Source organism: Alligator sinensis, unplaced genomic scaffold (genome assembly GCF_000455745.1).
Source record: "Alligator sinensis unplaced genomic scaffold, ASM45574v1 scaffold343_1, whole genome shotgun sequence".
In the NCBI taxonomy this organism is placed as follows: Eukaryota; Metazoa; Chordata; order Crocodylia; family Alligatoridae; genus Alligator; species Alligator sinensis.
The window spans coordinates 600,076-615,911 of NW_005841947.1; the positions used below are offsets into that span (position 1 = coordinate 600,076).

The 15,836-nt window shown below is 46.8% G+C and overlaps 1 protein-coding gene across 4 annotated transcripts in view; it reads left to right on the forward strand.

The window, feature by feature from the left end:
* Nucleotides 1-15,836, forward strand: part of BOC (BOC cell adhesion associated, oncogene regulated) — a 77,705-nt gene that overhangs the window by 46,419 nt on the left and 15,450 nt on the right. For all 4 annotated transcript variants that reach the window (XM_025199660.1, XM_006020135.3, XM_006020136.3 and 1 more), the window contains 5 exons: nt 9,078-9,224; nt 10,135-10,278; nt 10,764-11,057; nt 11,870-12,142; nt 12,939-13,219. In XM_025199660.1, coding sequence (XP_025055445.1) covers nt 9,078-9,224; nt 10,135-10,278; nt 10,764-11,057; nt 11,870-12,142; nt 12,939-13,219 — 1,139 coding nt within the window. The remainder of the gene's footprint in view (nt 1-9,077; nt 9,225-10,134; nt 10,279-10,763; nt 11,058-11,869; nt 12,143-12,938; nt 13,220-15,836) is intronic.

Genomic DNA, 15,836 nt, shown 5'->3' on the forward strand with positions numbered 1-15,836 from the left:
CAAAGGGGAGAATTTTTATGGGGGAGGGGTATACATATGGGAAATTTGGAATGGGCTTTCAAGGGAGGTGTTGCTCTCCCCTACCTTGGGGTCTCTAAGAGGAGGCTGGATAGGCATCTGGCTGGGGTCATCTGACCCCAGCACTGTTTCCTGCCCAGGCAGGGGGTTGGACTCGATGATCTGTTGAGGTCCTTTCTGACCTCAACAGATCATCTATCATCTATGAATCTATGCGAGTGGAGCAAATCATTCCATAAGCCTCTCAGGATCTGTGAGCAAAGGTAGCATAGTAGCTCTCTGCCTAGGGTGAGCCCATGGGGGCGAGCCTAGTGTGAGTGAAAGTGCCAGCAGGCAGTGACCCCTGCCATGGGTCAGGCTTGAAGTCCCTTAGGAATTTGCAGCTGTCTTTTACAGGCGGCCCCATTCATTCTCCTCCTGTCTGGGCCTCTCTTCTGATGACTCCCCTGACACAGTAGAGGTGGGAAACTTCAGCTCCATATTGAAAAAGCATTTGCTTGCTGGGCTTGGCTCCTCCAAAGGCCTCCTGCTCCAAGGCCAGAGGTGAAGTGAGGAGGGGAGGGAAGGAAAACACAGGTGGTGCTTCCTGAGTCTGTCAACACAAGGGAGGCAGGCCAGCAGTGAAGACGAGGTGTGGTGGTTGTGATATGGCACCCAGTCAGACCTGGTGTGTGTGCACAAGGTGGTGTGTGGTATGGGGTAAGGTGTTTTGAAGGGGTGGTATGAGGGCATTACGGGACAAGAGTATATGTGAGAGAGAGGGTGTAATGAGGTCTGTGTGTGTGTGTGTGTGTGTGAGGAGCTGTTTGAAGGGTGCCTTGTGTCTGACCACTCGCATCATGTGTGTGTTTGGGGTGGGGGTTGCTGTGTGATGTGAGGATAACCATGCATGAAAGGAGTGGAGGGGGAATGGGATTATGTGTGCATGAGAGACGGGCTCTTGCTATGCTGCTCTGAAAGGGCTGTCTGTTACTCTTCACGTGGAGCAGAGCAGCAACTGAGATGCAGCTCTGTGCAGGCGAAAGCTTTACCCCGCTAGGGATCTGGCAGCCGCAACAGGGATTAGTGAGGAATACCTGACCCCTCCTTAGTGCTTCAGGGGCCTCAGTCTTGACTGTTTCCTGGTCTTTGAGGCTCTACCACCCTGCAGCAAGCCTGCTCTGCCCTTGACATAAAGGCAGTGGAGAAATCTGTATTTTTGCTTTAGTTCTTCAAAGCCTCCCACTTCACCTGGCTTGATCTGATCCCTCATCTGGTCGGTCCCCTCACATAGTCTCCAGCACTGGAGTATCCTGTGATGCAGACTCCTAACCAATAGCTAACACTGGTTTTAGCTTTCCCCATCACTGGGCTGAGGCACAGATAGACACGGAGGCTGACTTCCTCTCTCTGATCAGGGTCCTTCCTAAAGGAATCCAGCGGCATCTCTGCACTTGTTCAAACATGGAGCCAGCATGCCCAGAACTCCCCATTTACTGTCCATCCCCAATGCTTTCCATCCAGCAGCCTCCAATATCCATACAGACACTGGTGTTTTTAAGCCACCACAGCTCCCATGTAAACAGATGTGGATTTTATGGCAAGGTTTGAACGGGCTAATCAGGTGGATGCATGGGAGGATTAGAGTAGTGGATATGGGGGGCACAGCCATGCAAGAAGCAGCAGCAAGCTGGGTGGTACAAGGCAGATGTGGTCTCCCATGGAGCTTTGAGAGACTCCAGAATCCTCTCCTCCAGAAGGAGGTCCTGGGCTCCTTCCCACTCCTCTAATACCTCCACACAGGCAGGGACGGGGTGGCACAAGTAGCACTGGCCTTAGCTTCTCAGCAGTGCCACACCATGGCTCCATCCCTCTGTTGGCCAGCACTGTTTGCATAGGTGCCATCTGCGTGCACACATATACGCACACAGAGGGAATGAAGGGAATGTAGGTTCAACTTTGCAGGCCTGAGGAAAAGTCCATAAAACTAAGTGGTGTTTATAGGGAGCAGTCGTTTATGGTAATTTGGCATTCAACTTTTCAATAAACAATAGTAAGAATGGTTTATTCTGTGTCCCAAGCTTGATGCTCCATATCTAGCCTTTCTTGTGGTGCCTTGCTGTCTCCTCAGCCACTGCTCTGGGCTGTCTCTTCTCTCCTGCTCAGGATCCTTTCTGCTCAGTTCCTTAACCTCAGGGCCTTTTGCCAGCCCCTGAGACCAGGTTGGGTGGTTGAGTGGTGAAAGGACGAAGGTTATGCTGGTTTCCTTCTCTGGTTGGGTACAAGAAGGAGTTGTGAAACCAAAGAGTTTTGGCATTTCTGGAACTCTGTGGGCATAAGGCCCCCTTGATGTTTTTGCCATCTCATGAGCCCTTGGCTCTATCCCTTCAGAGGTTCATAGATATAGGGTTGGAAGGGACCTTGCAGATCTTCTAGTCTGACCCCCTGCCCTGGGCAGGAGAGAGAACTGGGCTCAAATGACCCCAGCCATGTAAACGTCGAGCCTCCTCTTAAAGACCCTCGGGGTAGAAGCCAGCACTACTTCCCTTGGAAGTTGGTTCCAGATCCTAGCCACCCTGACTGTGAAGTAGCGCCTCCTGATATCTAGTCTGAACCTACTGTCTCTAACAACTTATGGCTGTTATTCCTTGTTACTCAGGGAGGCACTCAGGGGAACAAGGTCTCTCCCATTCCCCGCTGGTCCCCCCCAGTAAGTTTATAGATGGCCACCAGGCCCCCCCCTCAGCCGTCTCTTGTGAAGGCTGAACAGGTTAAGGTCCCATAGCCTCTCCTCATAGGGTCTTCCTGGGAGACTGCACCCGTTTTACAGGAAAGGCAAATAAAGCACAGGAAAATTACTTGTTAAAGTCACGTAACAAGTGGGCAGCCTAAAATAAAACTCCCCAAATTTGAATCCCAGATCTATGTGTTTGTCTTTCTGCACTACCCCTCCACCTCTGTTTGAGATACTTTTTGTGTCCAAGATGGTATTTTAATTGCAGAATTTGCACTGTAGTTTTCCATCTCCTAAAGAGCTAAGTTCCCTGGCAAGCTGTCCTGCATCAGAGCTGTTGGTCTGTTCTTTCTCTTAGCTTGCTGGCTTATAGGCTCCCCTCTCCTGGGTTTCTCTCTGTGTGTACAGGTCTTTGCCAGCGTTGCTGGAGCCTGTGCCTTGGCTCTGAGATCTTAATTTGGCTATGATGAATTCAGACCACCAGGGTGGACATTAATTTTCCTGATGCTCATTTATATTTTGTTGAACAGAGAAATAGATGTGATGTGGACAGGCAGACACTTGGTTCTCACCTTTCTTCCATCTCTTTCCACCTTTGCTTCACTTACTGTTTTATCTCTTCATCAAATTTTAAAGGAAGAAAGAAAAGTTAGGCCTCCTCTTTTGTTCCCCACTAGTGAGGAGGAACCAGATATGCTCCAGACATCCTGCACGTTAGGAGTTAACCTTCATCTGGCTTTAATACCCAATGGAAACATGGCTCCCATCCTCAGCTTGTCTTAAAGGATTAATCATATTTCTGAAGTTCACTCATTTCTTTTTATTATTAATAGTATTTTAATTGAATGATGCCAAGAAATTCCTGAAGTATTAAACATGTTCGCTGCAAATCATTTTTATGACATTACAAAACCTCTCCTCCCCCTTTTATCCTCCTGCCTTCCTCTCCCCTTTTCTCAAATCTGAGCACTAAAACTCTCTCCAAACAACCAGCCTGACAACTAATAAGTTTTACATTTGGGGAGGTTTTTCACCACGTTGCCAAGAGAGCTGTTTTTTATTTAAAATTACAAAGAGTATTGCTTTAATCAGAAAGTCTGTTTGAGAAATTTCATGTCACTTTTCCATGACTGTGGGTGGGAGAACCTTGGAGCCAGAGTTGTCTTTGCAGTTGGAGCACTGGTATAAATCCCAAAGAACAAAAACACATTTTTCCGCTCTCCCAGGCTGCCAAGGGAGGGTCACATGTAGTCCACAATCCCTGTGCTGTTCTCTGTTTTCCAAACGGCCTCAGGTTACAGCACCAAATAGTTGTACTGGTCCCAGTTGTACGTGCCCAAATAGTTGTAACAGGCAAAATAATTGTTCTATGATGACAACATGCTATTGTGTTGTGGTAGGTCAGAATGCATTGCTGTAACACAATGGTTGGAAGCAGCAATGTGGGCACATCTCGATGCCCTGACTTGCTATTTGGAAAACATGCATTATTGTGAAGCTGTCGTATAGAAGATGAACTTTTATTAAGTATTAATGCAATCACATTGCTGGAGGTGTTGAAGATCTACAGCTTTTGTGCCCCCAAAACAGTACACCTCTACTTCTTCTGGTATACTTTTACTTTTGTAGGGCAAAGACGCAGCCTTACCACGCGGCTCATGCTGCAACAGGCTGAAATAAATATTGGTCTTGAAGGACACTCAAAAGACTTTAATTCACATGCAAGAAGAAACATGCCTGAATTTACTTGTGGTAAGCTTGAGCATCTTTTTAAACGTGGATTGTATTATTCCATCACCTGGATGGTCAAATTGTTATCAGAAACTAGTGCAGCTGAAGATCAGAAAGCAATGTAGTTGGGTGGTTCAGGCAGGTTGATGACTGAACTTGGTGTAAGAGCAATTGTAGGCTCAGTTGATGTGTGTTTTGGAAATCTGGTGTTCTCCGTGGAGCTCCTGGTGCTTCTCTTTCATCGTTCACATGTACACTAGGACACATACGCTAGGAGCAGGTTTGGAAATAGGTTTCTGTGAGCTTCATTGGGATTGTCTAGTCTTAGATCCTGTGAGCTTGACATGCCTGCCATGACCAGTTTGAGACTGGAACTGTGTTAGCATCTGCAGTACTTCTGCATTTCACCTGAGTGGCTGATCTCGACCTGACGCACTTCCTTGCTGGCCATTCACCTTGGTATTTACTCTGATTCACTTTAAAAAGACAGCGTTTCCTCCCCACTATTTACCCATCCCAAAAGGAAGCAAAATGTATGTTGTTACAGCAAAATTTCTATTATGAGGCAGTGGCAGACCTTGCGTGCCCCCAGAGGTTGGCTTAAGCTTTTCTAGGAGGGGACAGCTATGCAGAGTGGTGAGGGGGCAGGATCTGGGTCAGTCAGCTCATGAAGACTGGAGAGTCCTTGAAATGTTTCCATTATGGCTTCTCTGGCTCATGTGGAGTTGGTCAAGAAGTGCAGCTGGAGAATGTTGTTGGCAGGGGAGGAAGAAAGTAGAGGACTGGGCCAAGGAGGGTGGGCTGGGTGAATAGCCCTGTGAAAACTTTTTCTCCTAATGGATTTCTCAAATGTACCAGCAGGCAGGCACAGGCAGGTGTCACGTCAAATGCTTTCCCTGTGAAACCTGATCCACCCCTCTCCGTCTGCTTTTCTCATTCTCTCTTTTCAAGGCCCCTTCTCTCGGTTGTTTAGCCCCCAGGAATGTGGCGTGCACTAAGGGACTGGGACTGGTAACTGGTTTAGCAGAGAAAAGCCCTGGGACAAAGTCCAGTTCCAGACTACTCTGTTTCCTACTATTTTCCAGTCTCTGTAACAACCGCTTTAATTTTCATGTGCAGAACTGCTTTTAGAAGCTGCTAGCTGTGTTCTGGTTTTAATACCATCCCCACCTCCACCATCTTTCACTAAGCAAACTAGGATGTAAGAACATCAGGCCATCACAGTAATCTAGTGGTTAACCAGCCTTTGGCTGTAGAGCATTTGACCCGGGCATGAATGCCATGTTTGGAGATGTTTGTTGTTCAAGCAACAGAAGGGTGTGACATGGTGATTATAGTCAGAAAAGTGGGCTCTGAAGAAGCCTCCTTCTTTTCATGTTCCATGTTATTTCTTCCCCCACTTGCTTCCAAGTGGGGAAGTCTTTCAAGTTCGTGAGTTGCAGTAAGAGTCTTGTTTTCCCTTCTGTTCCAAAATACTGTGGGTAAACCTATTGAATCCTGCACTCATCAGTCTAATCGTACTGTCTGGAGCGTTCCCATAGCCTTCATCATAATATCCAGGAGCTCAGTAGGTCGTTTAAGCTTTGTCCATGGTGGTTTTTATACCTCATCTAGTTCTTTGCTCTTCCCTGGTGTCTTTGTGCCCATCCCATGTAGTGTGGTGCTCTCAAACTATGCAATCATCATTATTGCTGAGAACATGCAGGGTGCAACAGAACCAAGTTTGTCTTCCACAGCTCCTGAAGTGTTAAAGGGTGCTGTCAAATTCCTAGCAAAGTGTGACAGAGCAGCGAAGACATAACCTGAAGATAAAACAGTCTACAGAGGGAAGATCTGGGTAGCGAATACTTCACCTATCTCCAGTACTTTCCCTCAGAGGATCTCAAAGCATCTCATGGCCACCAATGAATTAAGCCCCGCTGTGTGACATCTCTGGGATGTCATTATCCCCTTTTTGCTAAATCAAGACCATCTCCTGGTTCACAGAAAGAGGATAGTGTTTGGCTCACAAGGAGCAGATCAAAGGGATGTTGTTTTCTACCTATAATCATATTCTAAGTGTTCGTGATGCACAGTAATTCTCTTTCCTCCGTGTTCTCCATTCTGTGTACCCTCTTGGCAGGGACTAATCTCACGATGTTAAACCTGCTTGTTATAGCTTCCTGGTAGAGTGCTACCGTTATATTTGAAATGGCACCCTCTCTGTACCTCTTTTTTTTCATTTGCTTTTAAGTTTCTCAATAAGTTCCCTTCTCTGGCTAAAATATTTCCTGCCAAGACACTGCCAAGGAGTAATTTATTCACAAAGTCTCACGATGAGCTGTTTTTGGAGTTATTCAGTCATAGAGATTAAAAAAAAAAAAAAAAAGGCCAGTTCTATTAATTGCTGAGGGCAGCGCTTCAACACTTAATCTGTGCCAGGACCACAATAAAATGGAGGCTCTGACTCCAAGCCTAAGGTGGTGAAAGTTGTATACCATGGAGGGTTTAATCCTTGCACCAGAAAGATGACCCAAACTTGACTAATGTTCTGCACCAAGCCAGTCTCGTGTGCAGGGACATCAAAGTCCACACCTGCTGTGTTGGGGTGCTAGAAAATTGAATTGTTTACTATCATACAGTTCTTTGAGTTCCTAGACTACATGGGCCTGCTGTTCATGTATTCATACATGCATTTAATTACTGTATTTATTCAAATACAAGACAAGGTTCCCACCAGCCCCCAGCTGGCTTGGGGGGAAAAAGGGAAAAAAGCCCCTCATCTTGTAATCGCATACAGTGAAATATAACTAAATACACTGTCTATCACTAAACTGCTGCCAAAAGCAGCATGTGTTCAGCCATGGAAACCAACTCTGAAGTTGATTAAATGCAGCCAACACTGAGCATAGCTATAAAACACATGGTCCATATTAGGCAAACATGCTGATGGAAATCTTTATTTATTTATTGCATGACCCTTAAAAAAATGGGCAGTTGCTCCCCTGGAAGGGATCAAGCACCAGGCCTGGAGGTACTGAAGTACCAAACCAGCACCCAGTAAGGCCAAAACAAGCTCCAACACCCACTCTGGTGCCAAAAATGCTGATGGGAACTTACCACAGGGATAGGTTAGTGCAACCTATCTGAATAAGATGTATGGTAGTGCCTATTGAATGTAGCCCCCACCATGACATTGCATACAGTTCACCTAGAATCCCTCTGTTGGCCCTTCTCGGCCTGGCGTATATGATTAATGTGGCCCTGCCCTCCATGAGGTGAAGCCGGATTAGGTTCCCTGCACCTTATCTGCATGTATATTTTTGGAGCACCCCAGGATTTCTGACAAGAACACCCAGTTCCAGTTGTGAGTGGGGGCTAATTAGCACACATTATTTGGGGGTGGATCTGAAGTACACGTACATACTGAGCAGTGCTGAGCTATGGGGTCAAGGTGGCTTGAAATGCTGTGGAATCTGGGGCTTACCCTAGTTAACTATATGATAAATTACGAGCCTTTGGCTTTGGAGCAATATCATGCATAGGTTGTATTACATATAAGTAGGTGCCAAAGTGTCACTCAAAAATATGTTTATGGAGTACCTGTGCTGAAACTGCAGGAGTTTAAAAAAAATAAAATAAAAGGAACAGGCATCAATTCTGGATAAACTAAGTGCATAGGTAGTATATGCAAATTGCTACAGCCCTGTTTAATTTCAAGATTATTGTTTTTAAATTTGCTCCTTACTTCAGTGTGCTCAGGCAGAGCCGGGTCTGACAGTAGGAAGGGACTACCAGGGGAAAAGTTTGGGGTTGGTAGGAAGCAGAAAGTGAAGGCATATCTGACCCCCCAGATTTATTGTCCCTGCTGTAGCAGTGGGAGGGGGAAAAATTCAGGGCAAACCTCTAATAATTAGATTCTGTGTCTGTAAAATTATAACACATTTTATAAATTTTTAATATATAGAATCTAATTACTGGAGGGAGAGGGGTCTTATAATCAGAGTCATTTTCTATTCAAGTAAATATGGTAACTAGTTATCTGGGATAAATGAGGGAGAGGATTTATTGCATGTCACCTGTTCTTGTAGTCTCTCTCCTTGTGCCTGCTCTTACCCTGTGGTGAGTGCAATTTAATCCATTGTAACCTAGCCCTCAGTGAAACAGGGGGTGCATCTACATGAAGCACTTACTGTGCAGTAGCCTAATAACAGTGCTCATTAGCATGCTGGTCAAAAGCCATGCTAATAAGCTACTGCACAGTGACCGTCACAAAAAACTGTGCACCAGCACTACTGCATGGTAAATGTAGTTCCTGTGCATTCAGTTAATACTTCATTAAGGAAGTACTAAACTCATTGTGCAGTAACTACGGTGCATTAACGAACATGTAGACTTGCCCAGTGGTAAGCATTAATTTACTGCAGAGTAAAAGCATACACATAGTCAGTTACTGCAGAGCAGCTGATGCCCTGGTTTCTCTCAGTCACTTTTCTTATGCATTCATGTCCTTCATTCTCTTGTTCCCTATAGTATACTCTATTCCAATTTTAGTATTGGAAGGTTTGCTTAGTCCCGTTGAAACCTATGTTCTCTGCCTCACTACCGCATCTCACTGTTACCATCCTTTCAACAGATCTCAAAGACTTCAAATTTGATGGCCAGCATGTGATTGAAGTGGATGAAGGAAACACTGCCGTCATTGCTTGTGACCTGCCTGAAAGCCATCCAAAGGCCCTGGTGCGCTACAGTGTGAAACATGAGTGGCTAGAGTCCTCCAGAGGTACGATGCATTCAGGGACAAGGAGGTGGGATCCACCATTCTGTTTGTTTCTGTTTCAATGAGCTGTGCCCTCTTTTCACACCCTTTGGCAATGTATTAACTTTCCTTACAGATTATTGCAGTTGTGCAAGTTCCTATCCATGGCGTCCCTTTAATTCTCATCCATCAGAAACAGTGAGGTCCTGTGAAGTCTTGCCACCCATTCAGTTACAGTGGTCTGTTATTCACCAAGTGTTTGACCACAACACCTTGGCTTTTTCCTAAAGTGCTCAGGGCTCCATGATGGGCCCCCATTCATGTTTTTGTCTGGCCCAGGACTGCTTGGCTTCCAAGATCAAGCAAGCAGGTGTACTTAGTCTGGCACAACCACCTTCCTCCTTTGCCTGATATTTATTGTTACCCCAAGCCAGCTGCTGAGCACAGCTCCTTTGTACTGTGCCTAAGAATCCAGGATCAACGATGATTTACAAAAAGAAAAAGGAAACAGGATGAATTGAACATGTCCCAGTTTGGTTTTTATTCTGAATTATTCCTCCAGCATGTCTAGTGAGAGGGGGTGGGTCTGAACCCCAAGGGAGTTTTGCAAGCCAGAGCTGAACTCTTCTGGCTGAGTCCATCTGTCATCTGTATGTGCAGCAGTTTAACTTCCCGAGAGGCTTCATTCCCTTCCCAGTTCTTTCTTTTTTTGCTCTGGTTCCAAGATGGAGTAGGATAATTTCCAGGAGGATGGATTTTGTCACTGACCCATCCCCCTCTATTTCCCTCCTCCTTGCTTATCTTCCCCTCTGCCCTACCCCATCCTTTTGGGTATGTTGGGTATGCTCATGGCTAAAAGCCCTCTCTCTCTCTCTCTCTCTCTCTCTCTCTCTCTCTCTCTCTCTCTCTCTCTCTCTCTTTTCTTTCCTTCCAGACAACTACTTGATTATGCCATCTGGGAATCTTCAGATAGTCAATGCCAGTCAAGAAGATGAAGGAACTTACAAATGTGCTGCCTACAACCCTGTGACGCAAGAAGTGAAAACCTCTGTCTCCAGTGAGAGGCTCCGTGTGCGACGTAAGATGCCCCCTTTAAAAAAAGTGTGGTCCCTGGCCTCCCAGCTATCCCTTCTTTGCATAAACTTCCTTCATCCTGGTATTTCTTGACCTCTGAGGTTTTTTTGTCTGTTCAGCACCTGTGTTCTAGTATTGCAGTCTTTTTTTTTTTTTTTTTCATGGACTGGCAGTGTTAGGATCAGGCAAACTTACTTTAGTACTGTATTTTTGACCGCAGAAGGCTGTGCAGTCTATTCTCTGTGCTGCCCCTGCTGTCTGTGTCAGTGTAGACTAGGGAATCATTATTCCCTCTGAAAATATTTTGTCTTTGTTGACCTGGGAGCTAAGAGTCTGCACCCTTCTGCTAGATTGTATCTGCTGTGGATGGATTCCCTAGGATCAGCCATGTTTCTCAGCTTGGAGGGTGCCCCTGTCTGTCCTCTTGTCCAGAGAAATCAATCTGAGGTACTGCTACCTCAGGCAAGTACTCTCTTGTGTCCTCCCCAGGCTCCGTGGCAGAGGCAGCTCGGATAATCTACCCCACAGAGGCTCAGACCATCATCGTCACCAAGGGTCAAAGCCTCATCCTGGAATGCGTGGCCAGTGGGATCCCACCTCCACGGGTCACTTGGGCCAAGGATGGCTCCAATGTCTCTGGCTACAACAAGACCCGGTTCTTGCTCAGCAACCTCCTGATCGACACCACTAATGAGGAGGACTCTGGGACCTACAGCTGCATGGCGGACAATGGGGTGGGCGAGGCTGGAGCTGCATTCATATTCTACAATGTTCAGGTGTTCGGTGAGTCCTGCTGCAGCCTGCCGCCCCTCCCTCCTAGCAGAGCCTGGGCATTCCCTTGTTGCCTTTCTCAGAGGAAAGTGTTTCCCTGTCACACTATGTAAGTTGAGGTGAAACATTCCTCACTGGTGTCCACATCTGTGGATTGTCCAAGGGAACCCTGCATCCTCCATCCGAGGGCTCCACCATGAGCTAGATGAATGAGAGTTCCCCCAAGGGAGTCCCATCTCTTGTCATTTTATCTGTATCTAGCAGGGAGTTTTCTGAGGCGCCCCTTACTGTAGTATCTGGCACTGCCCAACATGGTGGAGACCTGAGCAGGTATTGGTGGAGTATTTTTCTCCCCAGTCTGCATAAGGAGGCTCCATATGGGGAGAGAAAAAGCTTTCAGAAGGGAAGTTTCAGGCACAGTAATGCAAAGTGTTTTTCTCTTCTGACAGGCATCATCTCAGACTTACCCCGGTTTCATTTTAACACAGTTTCATCCAGGAACCGATCTCTTAAAACTGCAGGGACCTCTTGGTAGCGGTGTTGGATTTTCCTCTGTGAAAAATGATAGGCAATTGTGTATTACTGCCTGATTGTGGACACTGTCCACACTCTCCAAGTGGTCTCATAGGGCTACTGAAGAGCAGGCTGGACAAGGGGGAGCTCTGTGCAGCCCTCAAGGGAAGAGGAGAACTTTGGTTGACTGAGGACCCATCATCCCTCTCTAATTCCTGCTTGAAGGGAATGAATTGGATCATAATCATGTTGCACTAGTGCTCATGCAAGAGCTAGCAGGGGCTTGTTGTTCACTGTTTTCTGCCCTACAGAACCTCCCGAGGTCACCATGGAGCTGTCCCAACAGATCATCCCCTGGGGTCAGAGCGCAAAGTTCACCTGCGAAGTGCGAGGGAACCCCCAGCCCTCAGTGATGTGGCTGCGCAATGCCATGCCCCTCTCTTCCAACCACCGGCTCCGGCTGTCCCGTAGGGCCCTTCGTGTGGTGAGCGTGGGGCCAGAAGATGATGGGATCTACCAGTGCATGGCTGAGAATGAAGTTGGTAGTGCACAAGCCATGGTGCAGCTGAGGACTGCTCGGCCAGGTGAGCCTTCAGAGGAATCTGCCAGCCCAGATGCTGGGGCTTTAAGTAAAGGAGCCAATGTACAAATCAGGTTCTGGAGCCCTGGAGAGCATAGAAGGGCAGTCACTCCTTGCTCATCCTGTTTGCATTTCAGCTGTCTTGCTCTTCTGGCACCTTCATCCCTGATTCACTGGGCATCCTCAGCTCCCTTTTTCTCACTGGAATCTCTGTTATCTCACAGGCTGTGTTCCTAAGTACTCCCTACTTCCCAAGATAGGAGTATGGGGCCCCACTGGGACTGTTGGTGGCAAGAGAGGTATTTCAGAGCTTGTATACGGCTCCCTTCTCCTGCATTTAGGCCCCTCTCCCAATAATGATGGGGCACACAGAAACAGAAGGTAGGATGTGGGGGGGAGGGTGTGAAGAGCTTGGTTTAAGCAGAATAAAATGTGAAACTTGGCCCTTGTTGGGTACAGGAGCAACTTACCACTGGGTGCAAGGGATAGGGATTTCTGTCACTGAGGGCTAAGCTGTGCCCAAATTAGCTTCAAGTTACTGCACAGTAAGAACATGCACATGGGTAGTTCCCACAGATCAATTAATGTGGTAAATCCTTGCCCCATTTTGCCTCATTGTAAGCTTTCAGAGTACCCACTCTGACATCTTTTGGCACAATTGGGCTTTTTGGGAGGGTCAGTTCTGCTCTCTGCCAGGGAAGGTGGGTAGTCCCTTACTACCTCTTGTGTCCACCAGTAATTTTCCAGTGGCATTTGTTCTGTGTCCTTGCTCCACTGCTCCATCCCCACTTGTCTTTTAGGAGCAACTCTGAATCCCTGGAGAGACTCCAAGCTGAGCTCAGCTCAGCCACCAACACCCACTTCTACTGACAATGATAAAGCCGCACCACCAAGGCCAGGGCCTACCCCACTGGCCGCTTCTCTCCAGTGCACAACTAACAGAGAACAAGTGTCTCCAGCAGAGGCCCCCATCATCCTGAGCTCTCCCAGGACGTCCAAGACAGATTGTTATGAGCTAGTTTGGAGACCCCGGCATGACAGCAGGGCCCCCATCCTCTACTATGTTGTGAAGCATCGCAAGGTACTGCCCTTTGCATTGCTCCTCCCGTAGACATGCATGCTTGTTTTCTCATATGAGGTTACTTGCTGTCCCTCTGCTTTTGTTACTAGGTTTACTGGATCTGACTGATCAAGTCGTGTGTGTCAAAGGCAGACTAGACAGAAAATCTCTGGCCTTATCTATAAGGTTAGCTTAATATGCCTAGCAGGGACACTCTCTGGGCAAACTGTCCCCTAACCCAGAAGGGTTACTTTTGAGGATCTGAGCCAGTGTCTTAAGCCCTAAATCAATAGGTCCAGTGGCCACTCTAAAATTTTGGGATGTTGTTGAGACAAATGTATTTATTTATTTTTTTAATTTACAAAGTTCTTGGAACTTTTTACAAAGTAGTTGGAAAATTGGGGATGTTTAAAAAAATTGTAAATGGGGGGGGGGGGGGGGGGTGGGGCAACTACAGTAGATGACTTTGATTTTTGCCTTCAGGTTACTATACACTGTGGTGTGTTTTGATTCACAGTCCTTGCAAAGGAAGGTTTTCAATTAAAACAGACACACGCACAGTTTCCTGGAATTGTTTAACTTCATGAAAACATTTTGCAATATAAAGCTTTATAATTCCTGCACACCTCCTTGATTTTTTTTTTTTTTTAAACAAAACTTAAATCTAGGGTTTAAGCTAACAGTCTCCTTAAACAACCAGTTAAAACAAAGAAGTAAGATGTCAACATGAGACTGTAGCAGACAAGTTAAGAATGCCACTGGAACATCAAGTCTACCCTTTCTGTCAGGACAAGATGCACCCCCTCCCACCCACAACCCCTTCTCCTCCCAACTTCGTATCATGTAACAAAACCAATTCTGCGTGTGATCTGAGCTTGCAAGCTGCAGTTTGTCCTCATTCTATGTGTTTTTTCAGCGCTTCACCTGGAAGGTCTGCAGGGCAGGGAGGGTCACCAAGGGTCACTGCCATTTGTGCTAATACATTTTCAGTGTAGTCCAAATTCTCAGCTGGAGACTCTTTCTCTTGTCTCTTTAGGTCCTTGCATATAGGGCTTAACACTTAGATTGCTGACATTTCCACACTGGGTGTTTGGAGACCCTAGTTTAAGCAAAACTAATATGAATAGAAATGTGGGGGTTTTTTGGTTTCCAGAGAAGTTTAAAAAAATTCTGTGTGCGGGGGAGAGACGGGTGGGAGAGAAGGAGGGAGAACATGCTCCACTCTGCTGAGAATCCACAGCCCGGCACTGCTTCCCCAGTGACCTGGCTTGCAGAGGTGCTTAATCCCTGTAGCTCCCCTTGACTTCAGTGAGACCTAGGTGCTGCGTGCTGCTGAGATCAGGCCCCCTGCTAGTTGAGGGTGAAACAGCCCAGCCTATTTTCACTGTCCAAACTGAAGGAAGTATCAAAAGTTAATAAACCCAAATAACGAAACAGAAAACAGATTGGAAAAATGCTTTGTCGTGTTAACTGCAGCTGCTACGGGCAATAAAGGAATTTCTAGGAGCAGCAGAATATTTTTTTTTTTTCTCTTGACAGCATCCCCACCCTTTCCCGCTCCAGCATGGACGGACAGTCACCCCCCATTAAGCAGCTCAGCTCCTACACAGTCATTATCCTTGTTTTTAATATCCTCTTCCACACACATACCCGCCCCTGCTTGCTCAAATGTAACAGCCTTTAGGGACTTCTTGCAGTCCCACAGACTTGGTAATAGAAATAAAGCCAGGGAGAAGTTAATCAGTCAGTGTCAAATATTCCAAAGATGAATTATATTGTGGAGTCTTGGCATTTCCGTTTCATCACATTGCCTGCACTGCCAATGCTCTTTTCTGTACAGGGTCACTTAGGTGTCCTGCTTGCGTGCCTGCAAAATATTATCCTTGCCATCAGGGAGGAGGGGAAAGAGGAAATCGCTTCCTCCGGTTTGGGGTACCCAGACCTTGCTGAAAAATGAAGCTGTGTTTCAAAGTCCTTTTGGAAGCCTTAGCCATACGCAGTAGCTTAATGTGGGGTGGGCGAGGTTGGGTATGTGCCTGGGGCACTGTCTAAGGGGAGGGGCACAAGGACAGGAAGGAGGGGACACCTCACCCTGGGTCTGCTTGCTGCAGCCTACCTCACTGCTGTCTGCCTTGCCTTGCCTTGCCTTGCGCTGCCAAAACTTACTGGATCCAAGAAACAGCTGGTGCAGGCAATGGGTGATATGGAGTGCAAAGCATTGTGGGAATCTAGTTCTGTAGAGTGGCAATGGGGTTTGCTGCTGCTGAGGGGAGAACTGACCCTATTCTTTGCTGCCAAATTCAGCAGATTTTTTTTACTTCTGTACATGGACTTCAGCAGCAAAAAAATTGGGTGAAAGTTTTGCCTGCCAGCAGCAAACTCCACTGCTGCTCTAAAGAACTGTGATTCCCAGAATACCTTGCACTCTCCCAGCCCTCTGCTCTGTTTCCGCACCTGGAGAAGGTGGCAGGGGGAGGGGTTGACCAGAGTGCATTTTTTCCATGCTGTGCCTCCAGCCGCATGCTGCCATATTCCGCAGAAAAAGCTGACAATCAAATATTAAGGTTGTACAACTCGGCCTTCAACAGTTAGGAAATAACCAAAACCAGGTCACAACCTTAACTCTGCTCCGTTGTTG